The sequence below is a fragment of the Tachypleus tridentatus genome, chromosome 13, assembly GCF_004210375.1.
Source record: "Tachypleus tridentatus isolate NWPU-2018 chromosome 13, ASM421037v1, whole genome shotgun sequence".
NCBI classification, from domain to species: Eukaryota; Metazoa; Arthropoda; class Merostomata; order Xiphosura; family Limulidae; genus Tachypleus; species Tachypleus tridentatus.
Window position 1 is genome coordinate 225,789,758 of NC_134837.1, and position 23,595 is coordinate 225,813,352.

Consider the following 23,595-nt stretch of genomic DNA (forward strand, 5'->3'; position numbering starts at 1 on the left):
TGTAGCTAGTCGTTTTGAATGAGATGTCAGTAGTGTGACAACTTACACATATGATCATGCTTGTATATTTATATGAAGGGAAGTACTAACATAATAAAATGACAGGCATTTTTCATGCAAGCTGCTTGAAAAATCATTTGTAAGAGTTTTATGTACTTGCAAAAAACAAAAAAATAATTTTGCATTTTTATAAAGTACAACATTAGGGAACTACGTCTACTAGAATATATGTATAATTCTGTGTTGGGAAGATGGTATAGCTAAAAGTGTGTATCCCTTTTTTTTTTAAACTTGTATTATAAACTTCTAAACCATCAAAAAATTGACTTATGTAGGAGAATTGGAGTGGTGCAAGAATAAATTTCAACTATGCAAGTTGTTATTAAATTATTTATTATATATCCATTTGTAAGTGAAAAAAATAATGTATGCACTATTTTCTCTCTCTCTCTATATATATATATATATATACACATACAGGGTGGCCCACAAGTTCCTACCCATCAATATATCTTATGCATCCAGTGTATCTGTGTGCTGTCCCTCATTCTCGTTGCATAATATTATGCACAATACGCTCTTCAAGTGTAAATGGGCTTACATCGGCCATATTTCTGTGACAAAAAAAAAGAAAAATTTATAATACATGCGTAATTGAATATAACATAATAACATATGGATGGGTAGGGACTAACAGGCCATCCTGTATATACAGCAAAAACTTCTATGAACTAGAAGTGTTCTAATTATTTAATAATCTGTACAAGAAATTTCAAACTCCATAAGATATATTCCACCATCACAAAATCCTGTATTTGTAAATGGTATACAGTGGTTCTTAGAATTCTGCATATGAGTTTAGCTGCTATTATATCATAGATTTAGAGCAGCATGTAGCTCATTACCAAAAAAATGAGAATAAAATAAGAAATTAAATATATTAAATTACTAGAGTGTTTAATATTGTACACATCACTGTAATATAGATATAATTTTGCTTTTCAAAATAAATAAAATGTTAAATTTTTCTATTATATAAGTTGGTAAATTTTGTAAGTATATAATTAATAATTTTATCAATATTTGAAACAAAAATCAGAGAGAGAGCCAAGTTTATTAAGATATTAAAGATTTTTCATGCTAAAATTCTCAGAAATGGCAGAGTATACATGACAAAAATATTTTAACTTGCATTATTTTTTTTCTAACCAGGAGAAACATTCTCACTAAATTCCTCCTGATAAGAAAGCACATCAAAAACATATAAATCTGTATTATCTGATCCCATTAGTTTCTCCTTAAATTTGATGATGATTATCCTAATCATGTAGATCAAAAAAGAAGTTTTGGTGTTGAATTTCACAAATGGTTATCTCAGATAGTTGCTCCAAGGTTTTGCAACAAGCTTGATGCTTCTTTAACAGCCTATTATTAAAAAAAAAAAAGTAAAATATGTGTATACACCAGATTATTCAGAAATCTATTGACATGTAAATAATTCACAAACAAAGATATAAGAAAACAATGCTTAGTGGTATAAAATGAGGTTCTGTGGCCTGTGATAATCCTTAAATGATTATGAAATAGCTGTGTTCAAAGTCCTACTTAAATATGGCAAATGTCAATATTGGTCGTTTTGTTTTTTTCTCTGCTCACAGAGTATCTATGTATTGTGAACCTATTGCATACAACTTTTGACACACATTTTGTATCATCTGAAGTCAAGGATAATATTCGTGTGAAACTACTCAACATACAACCTTGCAGTGGCCCAGACATTCTGACGACACTCCCTACACATTAAACCCATAACAAACTGTTCTTCAACTGATTAATGTGCCATTATTTACATTACTTGAGAGAAGCTGATACATTAAATAAGGAGTTTTTATTGTATTTTTTAAATATTTTTGTTCCTTTAAAGGTCGATTGACCTGCTTTTTGCAAAATTCTAACTTTGCACTTCAAACTTACATTTGTGTAGCAACCTCTCTTGTAGTCCAATTATGAACCTCCATAGCACAACACTATATGCATGGAAGGAGTATATTAATGCCTATAAATGTTTTTCTTGAAGAGTTATTTTAGTCTTTTGGTTTTTTTTAATACCTCATTATTATTGTCTACTTCTTTACCACTGACATTTTAGGTGAATGATTCATATTAAAAAAATTTCACAATGAGAAACCTTTAATAACCTTACTGATATTGTAACAAGGTATTCCACTGCATCTCATTCCATATCATTGAAATTTCACAATGAAAAGTTTCATAGCAAGCTTGTACACTTTTGAGTCTATTCATCAGCTTGAGAACTAGACTAGTAACAAAAAAGGTTTAGACTGTTGATGCAATCATGAAACAAAACTGTTGGTATATCTGTATATTAGATGAAGACCAAACTTTATATTGCTAGGGATGGAAGCACATCACAATGATGCCAAGTCTTAAAACTTACATAATTTTATAAAGAACAAATACATTGTACTTTTTTGTCGTGTGAAAATGTTACAAAACTACTTTAAAAAAAGCATTTGTTAATCTTATGCTTAAGACCTTACAAAACTATTTATTTCAAAATCTAAACTAGACTAGACTATATGGTAGATATAGAGCACAAAATTAGTCATAAAAGTGAAGAGATCATAAAGAAGAACATCATATAAGAAACACAGAAAAAGATATTTGAACAAATTCTGAACAAACTATTAGTTGTTAATGTGTGTTATACTTACGATCACAATGTGCATGTCATAACTTTTACAGAACATTCAAAATTTAACTAAATACCTTTATTATCAACATATGTCGATAAACCTGGTGTCAAAATGTAATTCATAATTCATGTTAAAATATAAGTTAACATTCTGGAGTTAAGAAGCAACTTACTTCAAAATAACTGAGTGGTTACCATACAATGTACTGCATACATAGTACTTTACTATATCACTTAATAGCTTGAACACTAAGAGTTGCAACACCATTTCAGCTGAGTTTTCTAATTCATAACTATAATCTCAAATGGTATAAACTAGTGATGCACCAGACATTACATATGTAGGCACAAGTCATCCAGGCTTCATGGTGACAAAATGGAAATCACACAATTTCCTTTGGATGTGGTTGTTCTTTATCTGAACAGCCAGGTAAGTACTCTCAGCTCCATCCTTAGTTTTTGAGGAGTAGTAGAAAGAACAGTGTTTTCATTTTCATATGACTTGATTACCTCCCTTCCTGCCTCTTGGTTAAGCCAGTTCACTAAATGATCATCAGTAGCATATGAGTGCAACTGTTTAATGTATATTATACCTTCTTCACCCCTTTTTTATGTACCTTGTATGTCAATGGAACAATCTACTGGAGCATAAGATTAAGAGGCTTGCATGCTTCTGGCATATACCAAAGACAGATCAAGTCTCCTCTTTGGTACATTCACTTCACTGTTTTAACACAGCATCATGTCTATTGTGTGGTAGCACTTCCTTGCTGTTGACAGGCAAGCTTGAACGCATCAACTGATACAGACCTTATACATATCACATTTTTTGGGGGGCATTGTGGAATATCTATTTTATAGGGACATCATCATATCTATGGGGAACAAAATTTTTCATCCATACAAGTATATTCAGTGAACCTGTTTACCTCTGTTAAGTTGTATGTTTGTCCTAATAAGTTCAATCAAGTAAACATATGCTTGACAGTCTATATCACCCATTCCACTGCAAGGGGGATGAGCTAAATTATGTATGTCCACCACTTTACACAACTAAATCAGAGAGGAATTGGCTGTGGATCTCTTCAAGTGTTTAAGACTGGTCTACCCAGTGCATCAGCCAGAGTGGATGCAAAGGTATTAACCAATGAATAAGCCTCAGCCTACTTTCTGAAGTGGTTGATGTTAAGAATTTGTACAGGTGACTTCACTCCATTTCTGGGAGAAGACCAGTGACAGCCAATGCTCTATTCTGCACATCAGAACTAACAGTTCTTTACTGGAGTTTATCCTGTTTAGGCTGGTATTGTCTCTGAGTAGCACACCCCATACAGTGGTCAAAGAATCTGTTGAATGTTAGCAAAATTGTGTTTAACACCTTGCTTTTCTCCAGCCTTAGTATCATGTAAATTCTGGATAATCACATGCTTCTGAAATCCTGGGGACCACTAGCTTTAACACAGGCTAAGAATCATTGCTCTCATAACAACATTACAGAACACCTGACTATACTTATACAAGTGCCACAAGTTACATTCTTCAAACTTAGCTGGTCATGCTTTACCTAGCTGCATAGCAGGGATCCCCCATGTTAAACTGGGTCATTCAGTTGTTTCTTCTGGAGCTCCCAAAGTATTAACTGTGGCATCTTTCCTCTAGTGGAAATTGTATTAACTTCCACATAGCATCCAGGATCAGAGCATTCAATGAATGGAAAATGTATCACTGTTCAATGGGACAGGTGTGGGCTTTAATGTATGATTATATCATATTCCTCCAACTCTGCTACCCAGCATGTTATTATCGTTTGAGTTTTTAAAAGTTCACTGATGCATGATCCACTTGAAAAATGAACTTTGTGGTATACAAGTGGCATCAAAAGCATTTTATAAAGACCACAATTGCAAGTAGTTCTTTTTTCACTGTATAGTATCTGCATTAAAGAACTGTAAGGATATGGTTAATGTATATGATTACACATCCTAGTTTGTCCTCTAAGTACAAAAACACTGCTGTAATTTCATTGCCAGTCTCTAACATGAATTCACAATCTTGTTGTACAAAGATTAACACCAAGGTTCCTATTAAGGCATATTTAAGAGACTGTAATGCCTTTTCTCATTCCATTCGAAATTCATCTCTGATTTAGTGAGAGCCAATAATGGTGAGTAAATCTTGAACAAGTTGGTTACAAACAGTCAGTTATGTGAAGCAAAACCAGGAAAATTGCAAACTTCTTATTTGATCCCAGGTGTGGGCCAGTCTTACTACCTGATTTACAAGCAGCATAACCATTCACTCACTCCTACTTAATTTGCTTCCTAAATTTTAAATTGAGGTGTTATAGTAGGCAAGCATTATTTTAAACTACTCCAGATTATTTTATGAAAGACAGCAAGCAACAAAACTCAAAAGTAAATACACTGAAATGTAAAGGCACATGAAAAGATAATATATAGAGTAGGGGTGGGTAACTTATTTTTCATAGTGGCCACAGCTCTGACTAATGAAAACAACGTTAGCCACACTATTAAAAAAAATTGAAAGACATTAGTTTAATCAAAATAATTGCATTTCAACTAGCCTTCAATGTGAAAATTGATGGAGGTTTTCATCAACAAGTTTTGTGAAATTTGGCTTAATATCTATATAGATGCTCAATGAGCATCTTAGCTCTGCCTCTACATTTATGTTTGTAAGCCGAGATCTGTATCTAGATTTGAGAAAATCTACAGTAGAAAATGTGACTCACACACCCTGTGGATCCAAACATAGAAAATAATTTTGAAATTGCTATCTTTAAACTTGGAAGACTGATTTATCAGAATAGTGAGCCACATCTCTCTGATGGAACATTTCTGTTTACCTTTTATGTGTTCTACACTTTACAAAGTAAGCATCTTGTCTTCAAATACATACTTATCCAAAAACAAAAAAAGATGTAATTTCCTTACTTAAATTTCCTAAATCAAATTGAAATAGATCATGCATAAATTCAAATATCAATTTACAATTTTTAAATTCAGAGAAACGTGATTCAAATTTTTGAGGTAGATTTTTGATCCAGTTTACATAGAGATCATCTTTAGCATCAGAGAAATCATAGTCCTTACTATATTCTAGAAAACTATTAAACTTTGCAAAATGTGTCAAATTATTCTTTTGTAATTATTCCACAAGGATGTTTAGCTTTAACTGAAATTAATGAATAGACTGCGATTGCTCGCTTATTATTTTACCTCTTCCCTGAAGCTTTGTAATCAAATTATTCAAGTGAGCCATAATGTTGCACAGAAAGTGCAAATCACACTGCCATGACAAAGTTTTAATTTCAGGGAAATTTTCAATTTTACCTTTTTTAACAAGATTCTATTTTATTTGAGGAAATAAGAAAGTAAACTTTTCCTCTACTTAACTATCTTACATTTGCAAAATCAGTAAGATCATCAAATGTACAGTCACTGCTTTTCTTCTAGACTCAACAAACTGTAAATGGATGAGAGAGCTTCCATTTTTCATATAATTCACATTTTGTACAACAATGTCCATCAAATTTTTCAATTTATCACTTTTAGACATCTGAGCACATAAATTTTCCTGATGTAAGCTGCAATGGAAAGATGGCAGCATGAACTTCACATTATTTTCAATTAAGTGCTGCTTCAAAACAGAAACAAATCCTAATTACACTCCAGTTGTGGTGGGAGCACTGCCTGTTGCCACAGAAACCAGTTTTTCTAAAATCCAAATTGAATTTTTTTGACATTTCAAGAAATTTTTCAAAGATGTTTTTCCACGTTTGATCTCATAATCCCCAAAGTCCAAGCATTTCTTCTCTCGCTTGAAGATCTGAAGTTACATATCGAACTCAAAATATTAACTGTGCAGTGTTGTTCAAGCAATCGATTTTCTATGTCTTTCGCTAATTCTAACATCCTGCGGACAATTTTTCTTTGACTTAATTTATTTACCTTTTAAGAATATCTTTTATTTTTGAATCATAATTCTCCAACAGTGTTTCAATGGCCACAGTCAGTATTTCTTTTACTAGTTCAGCATCAGAAAATGATTTCTTTTTTTGAGCTAGAATCCAAACTACTTTATAGCTAGCTAATGTAACTAGTTCTATCAACGATAAAAATATTTTTATGCCTCCATTTAGTTCATGAAGTTGTGCTTTCATACAGCTAATTACATTCACATGATTTTTGCTATCAACTGAAAATTTTACATCATATTTGTTGTAAAAATTGTAAAAGTGTTGCTTAAGGTTGTATACTTTATTATTCCTAAAAACTTTGTTACACAAAAGACACACTGGCTTATTATTTGCTTCAATCACTGTAAATTTCAACTCCCAACTTTCATTAAATTCTTGTTTCATGTTTTTCCAGTCTTGCATCATTCTCTTTTTGGTAGTAATGCCAGAATAAATTAAACTGAATTTATTTTATGAGTGTTCACCATCATCTGGATTCTTTCGTTTTCAAATTATCCACTTATCCATATTATGGGATTAAAAACAAAGTACATTTAAACACTTGAAAGTTGTACAATAAAAATACATTTGAAAGTGCATGCAAAACAATGCACACTCAATAACAAACATCTAAACCAGACTGGCATTACAAAATGGGTGAAGGCTGTGGCAGTGCATTTGTTGATTACCAAATCTGTGATACAAAATAAATGATGGAAAAAGTTGATTCCAAACTCAAGCTGGCCACAACTGTGCTATCCACTGGCCACATGTGTCTAGTGGCCATGGAGATGCCCACCCCTGATATGGAGGATTGAGTGCATTGTGTTAAAATGATTTTGAGCATGCAGCTGATACAAAGTAATGATGGTACATCATGCATCTGAACTATAATTTAACATTACTTGCAGAACTATTGTCAAGATGCATAAATATGGCTGAAATGAAATATTTTCATTTCATTCTTAAATAACCACAATTACCAGGGGATGTGTGAGCCTGTTGGGCACTGCACAGCTTCTTAAACCTTGGACACAACCATCCTTATTTCCTGTTTCACATCGATTTTTGCACAGTACTTGTTTTTTTATTGCAGCAACCACCAAAATCCCAGCTTCACAGAGATATGACATTGCAAATAGATTAAGATTTCCTGAGCTTTAGCACTAAGCAATGAATATTCATCATTTAATGACATCCAAAACTCAGTTAGTTCCATGCTGTCAAATTCTGTTTTTAAAGTCTTGTCACAAGACAGCTCAATAAGATTTTCTTCTTCTGCAGAGGTAAATCCAGATAGGGCCTTAGCCTTGCATAGGTCTTGGATCCATGCAAATTTCTTCACATCTTCTGAAGATTAATTTTCAAACCAGTCACTAAGCTGTGATAGGTGCTCCTCAAAAACAGATTTTTGTTTGGGGGTCAAATCAACTTCATTGGATGCAACAAACTGTTGCAACAGGGGGAAACAGGCTTTGCCACCATCTTCATTCATTTTTCTTCTCCATAATAACAAATTTTTTCTGAAGGCTGAAACCTTCTCTGGGAGTTTCAGTATGTGCATGTTGCTTCCCCACAGAGAGAGATTCAACACATTCAGTTTTTCAAAGAGATGACAGGTATGTTAATTTTAACAAAAAATCAATAACCAAGTTTTTAGCACATTTGTGTTCTTTTCTTTCGAGGTAAGAGTTCCTGTTGTAATTCAAACACATGGGACAGTACATTCCTATGGGAAAGCCATTGCAAGTTACAGTAATACAACAATGATGTGTGCTCAGATCCCAAACCATCACACGGGTTTTATAAAGTTCACCACTTTCAACACAATTTCCTGGACTGGGTTCAGAGGAGGGCTCAGGCACTTTGATGTAAGGGCTTCCCTGTGGATTATGTAGTGAATCCACAGTGTATTGAGAACTTTGCTTTGTATTAGTGCCTGCAATCCTCCATAACACCCAGACATAGAGAGACCACCATTGGTACAGATGCCAATGCACTTAGTCCAGTGTAAATTGTTTTCACACATAAAAGTGTCAAAGATTTCAAACAAGTCTTGAGCCTTTGTACCTGCAGTAATACTTTTACAAAACAGGTCTTCCACAATTTTGTTACCATCCATGAACCGTGTGTAGCAAATCAAATGAGCATCCTTGTTCTATCTGTCGCCTCATCTAGCTGTAACCCAAATTCTTTCCCATTCATTATTTCAATTAGCTGATCATTGATGTCTTTGGCCATGTGTTGGATTCTATGACTGATAGTATTGTTGGATAAAGTCACCTTTGAAAGCAGTCTTCCTGCAGATTCACCAACTGTAATGTTCACCCTATCCACTGTAGCTGGTAAAATCAGTTCTTCTGTGAGGGTGTGAGGCTTTTTATATTTCACAACTCCATATGTCATCTTGTAGGATACTAGCAAAGCACTGCTTGGTTTTGATGTTTGTTTCAAAATGTACACCTTTTTGTTGCTCCAATTCTTTTAACTTTCTGATAAATTAATCACAGAATTTACTAGCCATGTTAAAATGATTGGTCTCTAAGTGGCATTTTAGTTTACTTGGAAGCATGCACTCTGAAGCCAAAACTTTAAGACATAGTACACACTGTGGACACTCTTCATGATTGACATCTAATGAAGCAAAACCAAAATCTAGATAACTATCATCATATTTCCAATTCTTCACAACTTTATCACTAGTCTGTGGTGTGCCCTCCTTTTCTTCAATCCCACACTTCTTATTTATGTTAAAAAAGATTTCCATTTTTATGCACAAGAACTAAAAATCAACAAAATAATTCATTGAACTTTGCCAGATCTCTCAGACACTTGATCACAACACCCTTCAGTTATTTTGATAACTGACAGATCCAGATAGTCACAGATATTTATATAGAAAATCTAAGAAATTAGAAAGTTCAAGAAGTTACTAGCATATCCAAAAGTACAACTATACAAAAACATATATCAAACATTTGAGAATACCACTGAAAGGAATGTAGCGCAATCTATCATTAAAACTATGAACTGAGCTAGTAATTTGCACAGTGTCTGACAAATGTCAATATTGTTGTGTTTCCCTCAAAATTTTGAAATATCCCACAGCACCTCTGTGAGATCGCTGCAGCACACAGTTTGGGAAACACTGTCCTAAGCAGTTCTTTAAACAGCCACTAAAATTTGAGGCCTTTGGAATACCCTTTAATCACCTTCTCCATACCATTTGTATCTAACCTCACAAAACATTAAAAAAAACGATAAATATTTTCTTTTAAAATGTGGCTAAAGTTTTCAAAATATCCTAACAGGAGTTAGATAATCTAGTAGACCCCAAAAATTAAAATATTCACTCTGCAGTACCCATACAGTTGCAGTGAAAATTACATAAAAGAAACAGGATAAACTATAACTCACATACAAGAAGGTGCCTGTACCCAGAAAAATCCACCATAACTGAACACTCTTAGAACACAAAACACTCTTTTGACTGGGACAAGTACACAAGTTCATATACTGCACAACAAAGTAAGCTTAAAATAGTAAAGACGTTCTGAGCTTAATGATCAAAACAATGCCCAGAAATTAGGATTATAAAGGATAGCATTCTACAGAAACTCAAAACTAGGATTCAATAAACTTTCAATGACCAAACAATATCTTTATATTTGAAAGGCTCCATGTGAGGGAAGCAATGCTGTTTTATTAACTTCCCTCTTTTTACAAAAGGGTCATTCCATGTTAAATCATCCAGGGGGCTGCAGGTGACCCCTACAGAATGCCTTGAAAAAAATTCACATGTGCTCATCTTCCTATATAATGAAAAATTGCCAGAGATCAGATAAATATCTCTAATAGTTTCTGATTTACAGCTCTGTAAAATTAAATTAAAGTTTTTATTTTTGGCAAATTCATTTTCGGGGAACCCTGGCTGCTTAAAGCTGCAAGAGTAATGGTGGTAGAAGGCTGAAATTTGCTACACTGACTGAATTAATCTCACAGAATTCAGAAATGGTTTCAAACCAAGTTTATCTTTCTTAGGATTTACATAGTGAGGTTGTAAAATCACCTGAAAACCCAAAATCGTAAAAAACATTGGTTTATTTAATAAGCCATAGCTCTAAGACTTAATATGATACATAGCTGAATTTTTTTTTCAAATATCCTACAACATATCAGTTGATAAATCAGCAACTGTTGTAATTAAAAGTTTGTTAGATCTCCTGTAAAAAAATTTAGCTGCATGCAACTTATGATTTAGCTAAATATAATCCTGCTTCAGGCCACAGTTGGACCATGTCACCAGTTATTCAGCCTTTTCAGATTTTACCATATATTCTTACATCTCTGAATATGAAAATCAAGATGGTGTTCAACCAACGTTTTGAGTTATAATTTTTTAAAGTATCCTCTGACCATACGTTTTTTATTTAAACAAAAACTCAGTTCAGGTGTGTTACTGTGTGCAAATATATCCATACAATTTTGAAATATACCTGTCAGAATGTTATGAATCCCACTGAAATATTCTAACCAGCCTTTCACAACGTTAAATAATGAAGTTGTAAGAAACAAGAAAGAATTAATTCATTTCTGAACAAGTTTATTGGCATAATTAGTTAGATCACAAGGCAATGCAAATATATTGTATATGCATTACAAGTTATGCAGATATGGCTGAGTTTAAGATTCATAATATAATACATACAAAGGTATATCAGACACAAAAAGCACAGTGCTACAACAGGGGATAACTGAGACAGATTATAGTCACACCAAATGGAAATAATCGTGACAATGAAATGTTTCAAAAACTGCTTTGTCGATAAATTAGCCGTAACAACATCAATTAAACATTGCTTTGTTCAGACAACTTGAATAAATGTCTGAAATTTGAGTTGATTATGTTGAGATCACTTTGACTTAGAACATAGTGGCAAGCACTACCTTGCACGGTAGGTGCACTTATCAGACAAAGAATATGTTAGACAGGAATCCAGCTTTCATCTTTACGTGACCTTGCAGGTCATGAGAACAGTTCGTTTCTTGATTTCTTCAAAAATGACACTAACACATCAGAATGTTCATCTGATCTATCTTTTATGTTTCCTACATACCATTCATGATCGTACATGTATGCCACATATTTCCCTGGCTGATAATTATCATTAGACCCTATTTGAGCTGCTGCAGCATCACTTTCACTGCTACTACCAACAGTTACGACTGTGTACACATCATCATCTGATAGCCTTCTCATATACAATTTGTTGGTAGAGTGGGGAATAAAGCTATGATGTGACCTAATACCTGTCACAGTTTTGCATTTTTCATGGCACTCAAGTAGATCAAACATTACACAATTCTTCAGGACTGATTCCTGATTGACAAGAAAGAACTGAATGCCCTGAATGTGGTCCTTTGCCCAATGGTACATATCAGAGACACTTAAAATTTGATTATTTATAGGCAATTGAAGGCTTGCACAAGCCACCAGCCTCTTCACCGTACCCCCAACTCCATCGCATGGACGTTTACCATGACTGGTGGCAAAAAAATCCCATACAGCAGAAAACTGATTATCTTCAAAATGGTAGCAAAGATTTACAAGATATTTAATATTCTTGTACTGTGAAGCTGCACCATCACTGAAATAAATGATGTTTTCTGTGTTTGGATATTTCTGTTTAACATGGCTTAGTACTGTGGTAATGAAAGCATGAACAGCTACTGTGTCATGTTTCAGACAATCTGACAGAACACACATGCTAACAACAATGATATCTTGAGATCATGTTCAGAGATGTATGAATATATGGTAAAGGCTGATTAGAATATTTCAATGGGATTCATAATTTTTTTCAAAATTGTATGGATATATTTACACACAGTAACAGACCTGAAGTGAAGTTTTTATTTTCAAGTAAAAAACATATGGTCAGAGGATACTTTAAAAAATTATAACTCAAAAAGCTGGTTGAATACCATCTTGATTTTTTTTGTAGATTATATTCAGAGATGTAAAAATATATGGTAAAATCTGAAAAGGCTGAATTAACTGGTGACATGGTCCAACTGTGGCCTGAAGTAAGGCTATTTTTAGCTAAATCATAAAAAGTTGCATGCAGCTAAATTTTTTTACAGGAGATCTAACAAACTTTTAATTACTACAGTTGCTGATTTATCAACTGATATGCTATAGAATATTTGAAAAAAAAAATCAGCTATGTATCATATTAAGTCTTAGAGCTATGGCTTATTAAATAAACCAATTTTTTTTATGATTTTGGGTTTTCAGGTGATTTTACAACCTCACTATGTAAATCCTAAGAAAGATAAACTTGGTTTGAAACCATTTCTGAATTCTGTGAGATTAATTCAGTCAATGTAGCAAATTTCAGCCTTCTACCACCATTACTCTTGCAGCTTTAAGCAGCCAGAGTTGCCCGAAAATAAATTCGCCAAAAATAAAAACATTAATTTAATTTTACAGAGCTGTAAATCAGAAACTATTAGAGATATTTATCTGATCTCTGGCAATTTTTCATTATATAGGAAGATGAGCACATGTGAATTTTTTTCAAGGCATTCTGTAGGGGTCACCTGCAGCCCCCTGGATGATTTGACATGGAATAACCCTTTTGTAAAAAGAGGGAAGTTAATAAAACAGCATTGCTTCCCTCACATGGAGCCTTTCAAATATAAAGATATTGTTTGGTCATTGAAAGTTTATTGAATCCTAGTTTTGAGTTTCTGTAGAATGCTATCCTTGATAATCCTAATTTCTGGGCATTGTTTTGATCATTAAGCTCAGAACGTCTTTACTATTTTAAGCTTACTTTGTTGTGCAGTATATGAACTTGTGTACTTGTCCCAGTCAAAAGAGTGTTTTGTGTTCTAAGAGTGTTCAGTTATGGTGGATTTTTCTGGGTACAGGCACCTTCTTGTATGTGAGTTAGAGTTTATCCTGTTTCTTTTATGTAATTTTCACTGCAACTGCATGGGTACTGCAAAGTGCATATTTTAATTTTTGGGGTCTACTAGATTATCTAAATCCTGTTAGGATATTTTAAAAACTTCAGCCACATTTTAAAAGAAAATATTTATTGTTTTTTTAATGTTTTGTGAGGTTAGATACAAATGGTATGGAGATGGTGATTAAAGGGTATTCCAAAGGCCTCAAATTTTAGTGGCTGTTTAAAGAACTGCTTAGGACAGTGTTTCCCAAACTGTGTGCTGCAGCGAGCTCACAGAGGTGCTGTGGGATATTTCAAAAATTTGAGGGAAACACAATGTTTTTTACAATTTTGGGTTTTCAGGTGATTTTACAGCCTCACTATGAGGCTTGTAAATTCAAAGAGAGATAAACTTGGTTTGAGACCATTTTTGAATTCTGTGAGATTAATTCAGTCAGTGTAGCAAATTTCAGCCTTCTAACACCATTACTCTTGCAGCTTTAACCAGCCAAAGTTGTTCGAAAATGAATTTGCCAAAAATAAAAAAAATTAAATTTTACAAGGCTGTAAATCAAAAACTATTAGGGATATTGATCTAATCTTTGGCAATTTTTCATTATATGGATAGATGAGCACATGGGAATTTTTTCACGGCATTCTGAGAGGATAACCTGGAAAATTTTCCAAAATCTGGATGATTTAACATGGAATGATCCCAAAACAGACCTGCTGAAGGACTTTTCTTTGAGCTTAAAATATTTGCTCAAAGAAAGGGGGCAGTAGAAATTCTTAGTAAATTCAGTCAACAACTAAATCTATTTTAAAGAAAGATGTTTTTAAAAGTAAAAACAACTGCAAATAGAAATTGAACTGACTACGATGGTAAGTTAATGATGGATAGTAAGAAGCAAAATATAAAACAATGGAAAAGAACAGAAATTATTGACTATCCTTTTAAAATTTTGAAGAAAAAGTATTTTGATAAAACATTTTAATGTGATCATTTCCTCAGTTCACTGGTGAACCCAAGACTAACTGCACAACAAGTGTCTACCAACTAAGGTAACAGGTTAACCCACTAGTACTTGTTAGTAAAACACTCAAACTATCACATTCTTCTCCTATCACAAACAAGGCTCATTCCTCAAGCCTTGTCTCAGGGTAATGGGAATGTACCCCATACTGAGCAGCAGTTTTCTTGTTGTAATTTTCCTCTGTTCGTTATAGAATCCAGGACTCATTGCATACCAGGTGAGCAATCTACTAACTGAGCTAAACAATTAGTTCACTAGCACACATTAGTAATTTATTTTTTAAACAATTTAACCTGCTGCATTCACTCATTAGGGGTGTTTAAAATATTGACAATATTATAATTTTTTAGGCTTTCTAAGCCAGGAAATTGAATTTACACATTTATAGTATTTTTTTATCTTCCAGAACCCAAAGAAATCATGTTTTTAACAGTGAGTTCAAGTAATCTTTATTCCCCTTAAAGTATAAATTAACTGAAAATACCAATTTGCTTTTTTCTTCTTTTTTAACTAAATTTTAGAAGAATACATAGTAAAAAATTTTTAGACTGATGTTTTTACATGAAAGGTGTTTTAATTTGATGATCAGTTACTGTCTCTAGCTTAAAGTACTGAGGTTTAAAAAGATTGGCTTTACTCAGTGTATTTATATTTACAACCTATTACAGGATTGCTAATGCTGTCCAGAGGATTATATCTATTTGTGCTCTACTTAAAGAGATGAACTTCAGTTAGGTTGGTGATGGGGAAACCAAAGTTTAATAATGAAAATGAAAATGGTAAAAATATTTCATCTAACAATTTCCCTATCATCACCACAATATCTTCAGACATTAAAGAAAGGATACTCATAGCTAAAGACTGTCCATCTCTTAAAGATTCATAAAGCTCCTTAGATCTAAAACTGTTTTATCAATTTTTACACTTAACTCAGATGTTCTGTAATATATATTGTTTTATCCATTCATATTTATTGTATTTCTTAAAAACTAAGTAAACTAATGATTATGTTACTATATTATAATTTTAGTAATAGACATCTTTGTAACACGAGTTTCAGATTTTACTGGAAATGGAGTAAGTTACCTTGAAACATTCGAACCTTGTAAATAAAATACTTGATGTTTTATCAGCCATCTTTATTATTAAACTTCAGTTAGGTTTGAAATATAACCGTCCAAATGTTTTCTTTTTTGGCAATAAACTACCAAGTTTTATTCATTTATTTTTGTGAGTTATGTGTAGCTGTAAATCACAAAATTATCTGATAATAGCTTGCTATAAAGTAAGAAATTGATTTACAGTGTAATAATTCATTGTAAAATAGGATAAGTAGTTTTACTATTATGTTTTTGTGATGACTGACATGTTGTGCCATGATGAAGTAGCCAAGGAGTTCAGAAACATGAAATTTTCTATATCTTAGCTAAAAAACAAACAAACAAGAGTTTCATAAATTACTAATAGCCATGTGTACATGTTAATAATGCCCAGTTCTTTGCATGAATTAATAATAATAAAAAAAGCATAGAAGCAACTACTATTTCCCCCACATTTCCTGTATCAACAATCCTGGTTGTTATATAAATAAGTTTTATTTTTGTAATAATTATATTTTTGTCTGATGCTCAGCTAATTTAGGTAAAAATGTGAGGGAAATTTTTCAATCAGGACAAAATCTTTATGTAATTCACTTGTTCTATCTGATCACTACAGGGGTTTAAAAATGTCACTGATCAAACAGTAGCATTTTTAAGCTTGCCTTTGTTGTCATTGTCAATTGAAGACGTATATAATTACTTACAATAATATTTGATGCCAAGCAAAAATTACTGTTAAATTTATATAAAATGCAAAATTTGTTGAATAATTTTATTCTTTAGTTATGTAGAGTCAAATCATTTTGTAACCTGAACCAATAGTTCTTTTGAACGTTTAATAAACATTTTGCTAAAACAATAATATTATTCATTAATTTGTCTAATAAATCTAAAGTTTGTTATATATACTTATTTAAATTACTTGATACAGCATTCTTCTTTTTTTGTTCTTTTGACTTTTACACTGCATGAAACATTTCCCAAACTATAAAATGCCAACAGGGGAGAATCAATTACAAGCCTTGAGAATTATTTTAATATTAACATTTTATTTATAATGAATAAGTCAGAAGTATTACAATGTAGTTGAACTTTTTTAAACTTATTACTTTAGCAACTTCATGAAAACAGTTCATTAATTTCTTCTTTAAATAAATTAAATGAAAGATTAATTTGCATAAATACCTCATAGCCAACCTAGCGGTGGAAAAAACATCTAATGAAAACAAAAACTTGATAAAACTACATTTACTACATTCACAATTAGCTAATAAAAAATATCGAATTTGTGTTCTAAAATATGCCCATGAGAATTAAAGCAGTGGCAGTTATTGCAACAACTAATGCTGCTGAGCATGAAGATGCCAGTATAACTTTAGAATCAATGTTATGTCCTTACAGAACACAGAAATGTTTTTTGTTTTACTGCAGATTTCATTTGAAATGCATTTTTCATGATGTAACTGAAGCATCTGCTCTAAGCATCAAAAACAATTTAAAGCTGACCTATGGAAAACATACAACTAAGATTAATATCAAGAGAACCTACTTCAGTTGGAGTTTCGAAGTAAAATTTCTATATAGTGTTTTATATTCTATATTAATTTAGATCTGAAGATGTATTAAAGTTTTAAATGATACATACAGACTATTTTTTAAGTTATTACAAGAAACCACTGTTAAAGCAATTTTGTATGACTTTGACAATAAATTACCATGTACTAATATGAAATAAACCTGTAATATTACAGCTAGAGTTCAGCAGCAATGCTTAAACAGTGTATGCAATCATAAACAAGCACTGTATACTTTGATAACTTTGATGTGTTATGCTTTTAACACATCAGTCAATAATCACACTTTCTACTGTCTTAAGAAGTAATACAAAAAATAATAATGCATTACCATTTACATCATCAATAATCACATATAGTGCATCCAGAATCATATGATGACTGCATCAGGCCTGTTGTTAATACTAGCTCATTGAATGTTGCAATGTTTTTTTACTCAGAGTCATGGCAATAAAATAAAATAAGGGAGAGCTCAGTACAAAACAAACCTCCACCATGTAGTTATCATATTAAGTTCTCTATATAAAATATGTCTGTGTATCCAGCATTATTAAATAACCATGAACCATCTTTGCTTTGACAATAAGAAATAACATTATACTTATGTCCACAAAGTATCGTCAGAATATGATCTTAGTTTAGTAAATTACAGAGCAAAAATAATGTAAAAAATCAGTCCACATAATCAAAACCTATACCAACCCCCATTCAGCTGTTTGAGAAATCTTGCTGATAAACACACAGATGAAAATATAACCTCTGTCCACCTTCAGTGACAAAGGTATTGAATTATACACTAGTTAAAGCACTGATATCTTATTTTTCAACAAAAAGTTCAGAATTATCTACTTCAAATAAGAAAAATCAGAGACAACTGAGTAATACAATCCTTTCCACCTCTTGCCACAAGTTCCATAAAATAATACTAACTATATGATGATAGAATAACTTGATTAATTTTCATTACTAGTTTTAACATACTAAAATGAATTATTTTTATCCTACTGTTACAATAATATGGTACCCTAATTCAAGCTTTTAAACTATACAAATATCTAACAAACACTACTATCACACCTTTTCATCATCCATTGTCCTCTGTGGATATTCTTTGGCTCTTTTCAAGAACTGAACAGCTTTTTCTTTATTGTTTAATTTTAAATATGTTTTACCAAGCATTAGCAAGTTCATGCTGTAGAAGTCTGGATCCACTGAAAATACATCATTATTTCAATATTTCCAGAAAACAATTTTTCTAAAATACTTTCTATATAAAACTTAGAAATAAAGTTATTTCTACAAAAACTGAAACTTCTTAAAGTTTCAAATAAAAAAAGAATGTAATTGCAAAACATCTACGCTCAGAATTCACAAACAAATAATCTGATATTTACAAGAAATAACTACAATTAATTATAGAATTTAAATACAAAAAAATGTTGATATAAATACTAAAAGGTTCTTTGTTGTAAATTAGTTTGGTTTGTTTTGAATTTCACATGAAGCTACATAAGAGCTATTTGTGCTAGCCATCCCTAATTCAGCAGTGTAAGACTAGAGGGAAGGCAACTAGTCATCATCACCCACCACCAACTCTTGGGTTACTCTTCTACCAATGAATAGTAGGATTGACCATCACTTATAATGCCCCCATGGCTAAAAGGGTGAGCATGTTTCATGCAACAGGGATTCAAACCTGTGACCCTCAGATTACAAGTCAAGTGCCTTAACCATGCCAGGCCTCCTTATTATAAAAGCTTGTGTACTTGATAAAGATCACACAGTGATCAAAATGTCGTAACTGTTCCAAAAACAAATCTTACTAACTGTAAAAACTATAAATTGTAATAAACTATATTTTTTCAGTAAGTGAACAAAAACATTTGTTTTACTCTTTACAAAACTGAATACTACACATAAATGCAAAGATAAAAGAAAATTAAAAAATAAAGATCCAAAAAAGAACTTACATCTTTCTGCATTTTCAAAATGTTCTAAAGCCTGACAAAATGAAAATTTCTATAAGAAATGTTTAACAAATATATTCAAGCTAAATATAATTTTATTGAAATTATATCATTTAATAACCATATAAAAAACATTAATTTTGAAATTACTTATGGTAAAGACTAGTAAATTATATATATATTCAAAATGTGAATTCCTGACAGGAACATTTACATAGTAATTTAATTGTATAAGAATTACTAATGAGAATAAATTCTAGTTATGAAGATTGCAAACAGAATCATCTACAAAAGCTGTAACTTTTTCGAATGAGACCCAAAACGTGAGCACTTTTGCATGGCTGACTATTCTTTACAAGTTTTGCATCTCATTAAAAAATATTACAAAGGGGAATACTTGTACATTGTTTTATTTGTGTTTGAAATTACAGACAGCAATTTTGGTATTTCAGAATTAATTGTTCAAGCATATAATTACTATTTATGAGCTATAAACTTTGAGGATGTGATGATTTCAGAACTCAACTTTTATAATAATTTCATTAACTTTGGAGACAGAAAAAATGGTTGTTAGGTATATAGATACAAATAATATAGCTTTCTCCCACAAATATTTTCTCTGCAGACTTTTCATTCTTAAATGAAAACATTTGTTCTGTTTTATTTTTAATAGTCAGACATCAGTATAATTCACTTGATGACTTAAAAAATTACTTCAAAAAGAGTAAAAGAGTCTTTTACCTACTTCTTCATATGTAGAGGTGGGTGGTGTTGCAAACACAATAGCTGCTAGTTTTCTTTGGTACCATGTCAAGTCAGCAAAAGTGTAACACCTGTCCATTTAAGATGCCTTTTTTAAGAATATATCTTCATAACATTTTGTTGTTTTTTTTACTTACTTTGAAAGCTAAATAGCTAATGTAAATTAGAAATAAATTACATAATCCATGAATCAACAAACAAACTATACCAAAGAAAGTATCAATTAAGTAAACTCTAAATGTAAAAATGTTTATTATACCTAACAGAAAGAACATGGATAAAAACTTCACCAACATGTTATTTCAAGACTCAAACAAAAACGTATAAATTTTATTTGTCTTGCTTCCTTAGAAATTAAAGTTCAAGTACTTAAGAATGAGAGAGACAGTTGTATAGGAGATGTTGAGTATAGAAGTCCCTTCTTTGACAAAAGATAACATTCAGTCTGCAACTACTGATTTAGGAAGAGTTGCTTGCATCTTGAAAAAAAAAACAATCAATTTCAGCAAAAGAAAAGTGTACACAACAGATTTGCCAGAACGAATTGATGACTGTCAAGTTAAAGTTTGCATACAGAGGTCTCTACCGCACTCCCAGTAAGAGCACAGCAGCCCCAGATCTGGTTGAAAACACTAGTAATTTGTGGACAGAAGCTGGATGTGCCACTGAAGGTTGATTTCCTCTAATCAGAACTGAAAAATGAAGTAAAAAGCACCAATAGGTGGAGAATGTGACCCATAGGGTCACATTTTAATCCATACTTTTAGTATTTAAGGTCAAGCTTTTAGTCAAAGCTAATCCATCATTCATCAACTAGCTATTAGTTTTCCTGTTTTGTCCTATCTTGAGAAGCCATCTGATTACAGAAATGAGCCTCTCAAACTCTTCTGTCTGTGAAATCATTAAGTTCCTGCTTGATATCAGCACAGTACTTCTTCCTGAGTGAGAGCAATGAAGCCATCAGAACAGGAATGAAAAGATCCAGTCTGACTTACAGAGAGTGTAAGCTCATTGATGAAAATGCATTGCTAGCTGACACATCTGACATGGAAAAGCTAGCAGAACCTATGGGTATGGGTTGGCCCTGCAGTCTCCAGAAGATAAACTAACTCCCACCTTCCTCAGCAGGGGATTTAAGTGCTGGGGTAGAATCATTCTTGTAACTGGGAACCCAGAAAGAGCAATGCCAGCTCTGTCTTTGGAGGAGTCTAGCCTTCAAGCTGTATGATTGCTTTTGTAATTGCAATGCCTGATATTGATGAAGGATGATACAAAGCCAAGGAATAATGGGACTTGGTGAACTGTTAAAAACTAAGTCAGGAGACAGAAAGAGGAAGGTTAGACATAAATAAGGAATTACTTCAGATAAACAGATCTTTCAATAACATGTAAATACTCTCTCTTACGTTTATGTACTTGAGACTTTTACATATTTCCAGTCAGAATTACAATCAATGTTTCAGAAATATCAACTACAGCAGAGGACATTGTGTTACCATGTTTGTCAAGCTGGAGTTATTTCATTCTCATTTTTAATTTACTTCTTGTTTGTTCTGTGTATATTTCACTGCAATGATTTTGTAAATCCCATCTTTACTGGATCTTGAATGTTTGTAAATGATTCATAATGATGTATTAAAAAATGAACATTATAACAGTTTAATCAGAATGCTTTTGCAATTGTTTCCAAAATCACAGGGAGAAAGTGGTAGACTAATGAATGTATTTTGTGATGACTTTGATGTATTTATTTGTAGATGTCTGTCATTCATTTCATGTAAAGCTCTGTCAAAAATTAGCCATATTCTCTATCCAGTTATCGCTTTTAAGTAAATTTTTTCATTGTTTGTATTTATATTATATTAATATTATAATTAATAAATATGATATATTAATGTCATATGTTAATAGTATGCCAAGCATATGTGTAACATATGCATAGTTTTTTAATTAAATGGCAGTTAAAACTATTTAAAGGTTTTACTGTTGTCTCACCACACCATAAAGTGTTGTCTATCTTCTATTTCGTGCAGGTTTTATAAAGTTTTTTGTAACTTTGAATCTTCAAAAGCATCCATAAGTATATCAGTCAAATCAGAAGTTAAATTTTATTAACAAGTTAAAGTTCTAACTGTGAGATTCCCTTTATCATTAATTTCAAATATGCAATTTTCCACACTTACTTTGTGAAGTTTAATTAATTCTTTGATGCATGTTAATGGTAAGTCTTCAGTATCAAATAATCTGTTGAATGAAGTATCTTATGCTTTACCTACTAGAATATTTGTGAACAGAGAAACATCTAGTGATACAAGTCCTTTCTGTAGATTTTCGTATCAAGTTCATTCACAATAGCAACAGTTTTTAATAGTATGTTTACACTTATTAATATTTAAATCAGACAGTTTCTTAACTAATAACTTACCTGAAGAATGTGTAGCAGATTTTAAAGTATTTAAAATAGCCATATATAGTACATTGGACTTTGGTATTTTCGATAAAGTACATCTTTTGGCTGTATTGAAGTTGCTCGGAATGCAAACTTTTTTTCTCTTTGGTCTTATAAAAATTTTGGATTTCTTTTAAAGCAGATTTAACCACATCCAGTATGTTTTGTGATGAGTCTTTCATTTTTAGCCTTTTCTATTTTCATCTGTCAATAATTCAAAGATGTTATCCTTATGTTTAGAGTCTACAACTACAGTTTGATCGCCTCTATGGACTTTTTTTTAAACATTTTGATGTCCTTGCATTCTCTTAATTATTTTTGAAAAATTCTGTATTTTGTTCCAGTGTTGACTTTCATGTCCTACTGCACAGATGTTTTGTGCTAGTCATAATTGTCTAATAAGTTGTTTTGCATAGTAACTACTTGTGCAATATTTTTCATCTAATTTGCATCTTGTTGGTTGTTTTCTATAAAAAGAATCATATCTTCTTTACTGAATTATGTTGGTAAGGAGAAGCTCCAACAAACTAATAGTACTTCTTTCTCTTCTGGATTTAATTCTTTCTGTGATAGTTTATTTTTTTTTTTATTAGTAAAAGTAGTCACAGTACTGAGATTTTCTTTTTCTCATTAATTAATTTAGACAACCTGACCTTGAAGTTATGAATCTTATTTCAAACTTTACTCCTGATATTTTTACCAAATTTATGCTATGGTTTGTTTGTTTTGTAAGACTAGAGGGAAGGCAGCTAGTCATCATCACCCACTGCCAACTATAGGGCTACTCTTTTACCAATGAATAGTGGGATATATCATCACATTATAATGCCCCCACTGCAGCATGTTTGGTGTGACGGGGATTTGATCCTGCGACTCACAGATTACGAGATGAGTGCCTTAACCACCTGGCTATGCTGGGCCTTATGTTATGAAAACAAGTCTGGTGTAACTTAAAGATTTTTAATTTCTATTTTACCAAAAATCATTGAATTTTTTTCACTCTTAATACTCACTGTATCTTTACAAAATCTGGCAAGTTGTTAATGAAGATAATGTGT

The 23,595-nt window shown here is 32.0% G+C and overlaps 1 protein-coding gene across 8 annotated transcripts in view; it reads right to left on the reverse strand.

Annotated features, from left to right (window-relative positions):
* Positions 1 to 376: 376 nt before the first annotated feature.
* The window catches only part of LOC143236492 (regulator of microtubule dynamics protein 1-like), a 61,928-nt gene continuing 38,709 nt past the window's right edge, over positions 377 to 23,595 (reverse strand). For 3 of the 8 annotated variants that reach the window (XM_076474789.1, XM_076474781.1, XM_076474787.1), the window contains 5 exons: positions 20,072 to 20,159; positions 19,330 to 19,378; positions 18,437 to 18,570; positions 16,708 to 16,770; positions 377 to 1,425 (listed from right to left, as the gene is read on the reverse strand). In XM_076474789.1, the coding sequence (XP_076330904.1) occupies positions 1,375 to 1,425; positions 16,708 to 16,770; positions 18,437 to 18,570; positions 19,330 to 19,378; positions 20,072 to 20,159 (385 nt within the window). In that variant the 3' untranslated portion in view covers positions 377 to 1,374. The remainder of the gene's footprint in view (positions 1,426 to 16,707; positions 16,771 to 18,436; positions 18,571 to 19,329; positions 19,379 to 20,071; positions 20,160 to 23,595) is intronic. The other 5 variants (XM_076474786.1, XM_076474790.1, XM_076474783.1 and 2 more) reach the window with 4 other exon arrangements.